Source organism: Morone saxatilis, unplaced genomic scaffold (assembly GCF_004916995.1).
Source record: "Morone saxatilis isolate NCDOM2014 unplaced genomic scaffold, NCSU_SB_2.0 Contig0, whole genome shotgun sequence".
Taxonomy (NCBI): Eukaryota; Metazoa; Chordata; class Actinopteri; family Moronidae; genus Morone; species Morone saxatilis.
This window is the reverse complement of record NW_023339650.1, coordinates 20,508,165-20,516,001: the sequence shown is the minus strand read 5'-3', so window position 1 is coordinate 20,516,001 and position 7,837 is coordinate 20,508,165. Positions and strand designations below refer to the sequence as shown.

Genomic DNA, 7,837 nt, shown 5'->3' with positions numbered 1-7,837 from the left:
TTTCTGAAGAGCTGTTGTGAAGCCCAGTGTGTTTGGCTCCGGCCACCGCCATCATGGTGGTTGGCCAATCAAATTCATGCAAGAGCACAATCCTGGTAGAATATTTCGTAACATGAAGGTTGTATATCTGTGGTTTGCCTCGTGATCATTGTGATAAAACAAAGCTGTCACAAACTGTGATAACTTTTCATACTTGTTTTGCTCGGACTACCAACACCAGCCCATGCTACGCTGACTGGTCATAGCCAGTCTGTCCTGCACCCACTCCCACCACCTCTGTACGTCATCACACACTATGCAGCCACAAAGCTACCCCTCACACAGATATTTGCCTCCCCACCTACCTCCCATTCCTCTGTTACATAAGGGCGGGTCATCATGGCAGCAATATAGGCTGTTATCTTTAAGGAGTCAGTGTCTTCTATAGTCTTTTCTTCCAACAAGTTGTGCTTTTTTAGTGTAAGATATACAAATGGCCTTTCCCTTCAGCGTTATGTGCAAATAAACCTGTCTGTGGAGCTTGATCTATATAATCTTTTAAATTACTTCTTCACACTAATTTATATTTTTATAGACTTTAATGCAATAACCTCTGTTGTTGTTTCCTTTTTAATGATCCTGGCTTTTGTCTTATGTTACCTTGTTTTTATTACCGCTGCTGTTGAGTTTGTCTTTTTAATTGTGTTTTTTAAGTGTTATTAATAAAAAATACCATTATGAGTTAAGTGAACCTAAAAATGAAGCATCCTTTGTCCTCAGACGTGACTGACATGGAGGAAGAAGAGGCCCCAGCTGCTCCGGTGATTGTTGGAGAAATGAAAGAGGTTACGACAGTGGAGCGAGAGAAACAAGAGTCTTTCCAGGAGATGATGGTAACAACAGTGACCACGCTGACCACGGTTGTTGAAGCAACAGCGGAAGAGATGGACGTAGAGGAGAAGGAGGAAGTTGAAACTGACAAAATAACAGAGGAGGAGAAGGAGGAAAATATAGAGGAGGAGGAAGTAGAGATGGACGGAGGAGAAGACAGTGGAGAGGAAGAGGAGGGTCACACAAAGAAGTTTTTGGGACCTTGGGAATCTGAGGTTAGAACTTTTAAAACTCGACATAAACAATCCAGAATTAAATATTCAGCTCAGTTAAAGCCAAAATATAATCAGATAATGAGAAACGTTGGCAAGAAAGAACTTAACAATGGAAAACTATGAAGCAAGATTATAAAATCAGTAAGTACGCAGACCTGTGGATCTTGATTAAATATGTTCAGTGTGGAATACAATACGACCACAACCAGGAACCAGGTAATTAATGTGTTATCTTTTTAGATTACAGTTAGGTTTTGTGCTTATTTTTCAGAAATGTTTTAACAATGCAAAGAATGTCAGCTTTTTTAAATATTTCAGGACCTGACTTTCCGAAAGTTAAAAACCTAACTTTCAGTCATCAGTCCAATAAAAAACAATATGATTTCATATAATTTTATTAGCTGATCTTCATTTGATGTAAGTAACAGCTTGTTACTTACTTACTTAGAGGTCATCTTACGGGAGGACAAAAAAAAATTTCTTCTGATTTTTACATTTTTCAAATTTGCTCTTGGACCTCTTGGTCTTTTAATCAAGTTATTCTTTCTATTAAACAACTTCCCTGTTCAGTACAGAACATTAATGCACACAGTGTTCCCAAACTGTAGCTAAGTCCTGTGTACTGCTAAACATCTTGGAGGATTTTGCTTTTCTTTGATGAAGTCTGCTGAGAGGCAGATTTAGTTCCTCAGCAGAGAAACCACAGCTCTCAGCTCTGACTGTGAGTCTTTGTATTGACCTTGGCGTGGGGCATCGCCTGGCACTGCCGGTTTTTATACGGGCTTAGAGAGGATTAGTGAAACTACAAATGAAAATGTGCCATTATTAGCCTTTGATAGTGGGACTTTTACGACTCAATCGGGCCTGTTAGGAGAGGCAAGGGATTAACGGTGCATGAATTAGAAGTTTCCTTCCGTTGACTCACAAGTTTCTCTGACTCAGTTTTATTAGTGGGGCCAGACAGATAATTCAGTTTGCCAATATTGTCCTCAAATTACCACTATTAGTTTGAATTAGTCTCAGTAAAGAGATGTAGGATCCCAAGATGGTTTAAAGGCCATTACAGACTTCTTGGAAACTCTGGATATCCATCTTTTTGACATAAACATTATAAAGTGTACGAATCTAGAACAACAGAAAATAGTGGTTATACCGACTTTTGTCTAAATAATGTCAGTACCTTTATTGGCCTCCAGATCTTACGTGTCCTTCTGTGCTTTCAGGCCTCCTCTGATGCAAAGCCTCCACTACCAGACCCAGCATTTAACAGGAGATGCAGTTTGCTCGCCAGTGAAGTAAGTTCATTCACTGTCACTTCAGTTCTTTATATCTATCACAGCTGTAGTTCGATTCCAGATTTAAGGGGAAAAAATCTATTGTTGCCTTCTGGTTCAGTTCCTGTTCATGCTGGATTATTCCAAACAAACAAAGAGCCATGTGGGGAAATCAAATCCCAGTGACTGAGAGCAAATAATACTGCACTTTAATGAGCCTTACAGTGGGATATGTGTGTATTTATCGTCTCTGGTGTCACCAAGAGCTCATGAAGAAATACCTGATTACGAGTATCATTAGTCGGGAGTGTAACTGGACCTGATAGACTGTAAATAGTGACAAATACACAATAAAAGAGGCATTTTGTAGCATTATATTACAGAGAAATGCAAAATATAAGACATAAACACAATATATCAGAGGAAATCCAGCATTCACACATACTGTTACCATGGTTACAAAATGAACTTGTATAAATATAGGCTGAATATATGAAGATCCCTCTCTTAACATTTCACAATGAGTGGGCGATTTCATAGTTGTTTAGTGTTCAGTGACTATCCTCCCCATTGAATTATGTTTCAGTAAAAGTCTCTTTCTACCTTTCTTATTTTGTTATTTGTGACAGTTTTAAGGTAAAGCCTGAGCTTGTTGTGTCTAACACTGAGTTAAAACAGTAATATATATAAAAATCCTGCTACATTGACCCAGACTGGGTCCATTTGTAACCCTGTGATATTTTTCTGCTTGCAACTGTTTCGTTTCCAACTCCTGGAATAAAATGTTTCTGGAGGTGAACTCTTCCACATGTGTAAGACAGCGAGGCGTCATCCTTTTACTCCGCCTCTTGAACTGAGCGCAGGGTTGCCATTGGTAACCATCCCTCTAAAGATCCAGTGACTGGCCTTTATTCAACTCAGAGGGAACGTATACTCGAAGGAAAAACCCTGTCTTTTTTACTCCTGCAGCAGCGGTTTCGTTGCGTGTATCTGGCAGTAAAACGGTGAATGAGGGTGAATGCTGTTGTAGGATGTGGGAGGGTGAGATATCGATTCCCCGGTGTGAGTCAAACTTGGCAGCTTGACTGTTTGCACCAGCAGAATGACTCATCAGCTACAGTGGAAGCAAGTCAACCCACTTTGTGAAATCATCTTCATTTATTCCTCCAGCTGCTGTCTGTGAAATCCTGCCTTCAAACATCATTATCAATGATCACACGCAGGAAGTTTAAAGCTCAGAGATCTCAGGACTTTGGTCCCACTCTGCTTCAGTAGGTGGGATGAAACACTCTCTTTTTGTTTCCCAAAAAATTCCTCGTGCACTTACCAGTGTCCTAAAGCTAGTTTAGGGATGTTGCTGTTACCATGGAGACGCCAACCGCTTCAAAGTTGTGCTCGAGGCAGCCTGAATGGATGGAGAGAGCTTTAATATGTAAGAGCACATGGAGAAAACACAAGAAGGCATTTATAAATACACAGAGCCTCACTGAGAATTACTTTTAATATATCATGGTAAGAAGCCAGTGGAGCAGTATTTGGTGCCATTAAGCACCGTTTTGTTTTGTTGCCCACTCTGGTTTCCTCTCACAGATTGAGGCGGACAGCTTGTCATCTGTGGATTAATTCCATTTTTCTCCCAGGTCCCTCCAGAAAATCTGCCGGTCTGTTGTTGGACCAGACGTCTCAGTCAGACACCAAACTGAAGTTCAGTCCATCAGCACTGTGGTTGTCGTGCTGCACTGTATGACAACAAACTGTAGTATAATCAATCATACTGAGACTAACCTGACTATAATTCTAGGACTTAATTAACAGATGTAATTTTACACCCACAGTTAGTCATAACTTTACTCTGAATATGGACCGGCTGTAGCTCAGGTACTATATACCACTGATTCCCAACCAGGAGTATTTGGCAACTTCTGCTGTCGCCAGGGGACACATGGAGAGTTTGAGTAGCTCAACTAATTTTGAAAAATTTAATTAATGATTTGATTAAAAAATACACACACATATAGCCATTTAAAAAGTGCGTTTGCTGTGGTTGGTACCAGCTAAGTTCCTCTAAATGGTAAGATATAAGAAAAAGAAATAAAGAGGAGAGGAAATAAAACTAAAAGTAATGGATGAAAACTTGAGTAATAGGAATGCAAAACTTGACCAAACTGAGCAAATCTTTGACAGTTCAATTCAAACATCATTAAATCCAATACTATGTCCTCTTTGATTTGATTAATAGTTAAATAACATCCAGTTTGGAATGAATTCAACTTAAGATATACTGTACCTCCTTTAATCCTAAAAAAAATCACTCTGACATGAACAGTCCCTCATCAGAAAATAATCCTTTTGACATCATGACATGATATAAGGCAAACTTGTTATGTTCATTATGAGAGACAAAAATAGAAAATATTAATTATATTAAATTTTTATTCCATTTAAACAAAATATAAAAATGACTCCCTTCTTCCAGATGTTTTCTTAAAGGAGAAAACTCTTAATGTTCATTATTTTTTACAAGTTGTCCTGGAAGAAGGAGGAGGAGGAGGAGGAGGAGGAGGAGGAGGAGGAAAGATTTATATAATATTTTTTTGTTTGTTTTCTGAGCTGCAAAGATGAGCTCTGTGCCTGATCAATACAAAAAGACAGTGGACAATCAGATGTTTGATGGTATTCAAACTCATTCTTCACTGAAAGGAGCCAATCAGGAGAAAGTCCAGCAGTGACCAGAATTAAGTTTAGTAGATTTGCTCATTACAGACTCTTTGTTCATCGTATGCTCATCTGAAAAGATTCAAATAACTTTAAATGCAGATTTGTCTCTTTTCATGTAGTTTTGTAACAGTATTGTTTTCATTGTGTGGATGCTCGACGTACCGTAGGTTAGAATAGAAGATGTTTTTAATGTTTTAGAGATAACGAGAGTTATACTGCGCACAGCCTGGAGAGACGACTCCTCTCTGAGCTTGAAAACTAAAACTCTGCAAAACAAACAAACATTCCTCCTGAGGATGAAGCAGAAGTGCAACAGAAGTTCAGCTTCTATGCAATTTAAAGTCACATAACACACACACATAAAAACACTCTCATGTCTCCTCCTCCCTGCAGGTGAAGTATAAGGAGGACTTTGAGAAGATGAGGGGTCAGAGTCTGTTTGTTCCCGGAGCCGAACTAATCCATTCCAAGAACATCAGCGCTGTCATATCTGAGGTATGAACACACTCTGTTCTGCTACACTTGTGAGGACATTCATTGACATAATACATTAACTTACAAAGGTGAGGACCACACACACACACACACACACACACACACACACACACACACTAATTTCAACCAATCTGATCATTTTTGTGCAACTTTCAGTCTAAGTACAAAGAGGAGGGAAAGAAGGAAGCATCGATGTCTCTGTACTCCATCCTAGCAGAGACTCCTGAGACTCAACGTGCCAGAGAGACTTCAGAGCTGCAGAGTGAGGTTAGTTACACTTCAGTGCACCAGGATTTCAACTTGTGTACCTGTGAACTACAGACGGCGTTGAGAGCAGTCAATCATTGACATGATTGCTCTAAAAGGGAAGCAGCATATATAAAATATAAAATTATAAAGCATTCTCACAGGACAAATGTGGAAAACTATGGAAATAGTGGTAATAAAACTGTGTACTGCTTCACACAGCAAAGCTAACTATTATACTCGAGAATAACTCTCCTGGATTGAGAGGAAGTTATGTTAGCCTCTAAATACTGTTCCTATAATGATCAGATGATTTTTATTGGTTTTAGAGTGCTAATAGTGGCCATAAAACATGGTTATAGGACTGACGAATGATTAGGCAACTGCAATGGCTGTTTTCTGTCTGATCTGTCGTATGCTTTCTTCTGTAAACCTCCATGTTGATGCATCGAAGCAACATTAACAATTGTGGCTGCAGGTTTTTTTAAGTGGGGGCTGAAATAAAATGCTGCGGGTACCAATCAGAAATGTTCAGTGCTGCAAGCCACACCAGCATAGTTCTTGTACTTTTGGAAAGTACAACGCCCGAGCAGGGACTTTCTGAGGGGTAAAATAAGGTCCCTTGAACTTAATTTAGACCCCTGCAGTGGAAAGAGTCCCTCCAAATGTTTCTAGGTCCCTGGGGAAGCTTCCTGCGGTCGAAACGTGGCTAAAGTTGTGTGTTTTTGTTTTTCAGATTAAATACAAAGGAAATGTGAAGACAGAGATTTCCTCCTCTCTTTATTCTCTGCTGCCGGAAACAACAGAGACCCAGTTCGTCAAAGAGCTGACGGAGTTACTGAGTGAGGTCAGACATGATGGACGGACGGATGAGTGGATGGATGGATGAATGATAGATTGATGGAGGGACACATGAATAAATGATAGATGAATGGATAAATGGATGAATAAATGGCCATATGGATGGATTGACAGACAAATGGATGGATGCATAAATAATGCACCTGAGGTAGGTGGATGGATTATGAAGACTGGATGAACTGGAAAATGGAGGATGTGTCGATGGAAGGATTGATAGACAAATGGAAGGCTAGAGGATGAAGGACAGACAGACAGATGGATGGATGAATGATATCTTAATTTCACTAGAAGATCTGAATAAAACATGAATTCTCTTTTGTATTGTGAGCATCAGAAAAAAGAAAAAATAATAAACATTCAATATAGAATATTTGAAAAAAGAAAGACTAGAGTTCAAAGTTCGATGTATCTGTTATAAAAGTAACTTAAAGGAAACTCCAGACTCTATTAATATGTCGTCACACTGAAACCCTCTCTGCTCCTCAGAACAAGTACAAGGAGGAAGGAAAGAAGGAGATGAGCAGCAGTTTGTACTCTCAGCTTCCTGAAACCGCTGAGATGCAGCTGGCCAAGGCGGTCCACGAGTTTCAGAGCGAGGTACTCAAACATGAAAATCACTCTGACTTATATGGCAGCTGTGTTTCAACGTATTTCATCAGTTAACTCCAGTCTGGGCATCGACACACAGTTTGATTTATGCAGCAGCTGCAGGTTTGATGAAGATGTGCAACGTCCCACCGCTAATGAATTACATACAGAAAGTAAACACAGAAGTCTTATTTAAAGCTGGAGAGCTGCACTCTTACATATATAAATGAACATCCGCTGCTAACACAATGCTGATTAAGCCTCGTCACCACCAGGTCAATCCCTCTGCATGTCGCAGTGTAGTCTGTGGCCACTTTCCCGCACTGGAGCAACAGTACTGATGTGTTTTACATCACCCAGCAATGCCGACGTTTTAAACCAAAAAATGCACATTAACTCACCAGTGAAAAACACCCAGTTCATCCAGAGAGCTCTCAGTTACCTTTCCAACCCCCGACAATGAGCCAAAAGGTCAAAAAAATTGATAGTTTAGCTCCATCCTCCAGCAGTGGGCGGGCATTGTCCATGCCTCCTGTTCGCCACTCATTGAAATCTTTTTTTTTTTTTTTT

The 7,837-nt window shown here is 39.8% G+C and overlaps 1 protein-coding gene across 1 annotated transcript in view; it reads left to right on the top strand.

The window, feature by feature from the left end:
* The window catches only part of LOC118334788 (nebulin-like), a gene marked incomplete in the record, with an annotated part of 49,029 nt that overhangs the window by 4,704 nt on the left and 36,488 nt on the right, over positions 1–7,837 (top strand). Inside the window, 6 exon segments of the mRNA XM_035670889.1 lie at positions 760–1,085; positions 2,309–2,380; positions 5,471–5,572; positions 5,729–5,839; positions 6,555–6,665; positions 7,166–7,276. Of these exon segments, the coding sequence (XP_035526782.1) occupies positions 771–1,085; positions 2,309–2,380; positions 5,471–5,572; positions 5,729–5,839; positions 6,555–6,665; positions 7,166–7,276 (822 nt within the window).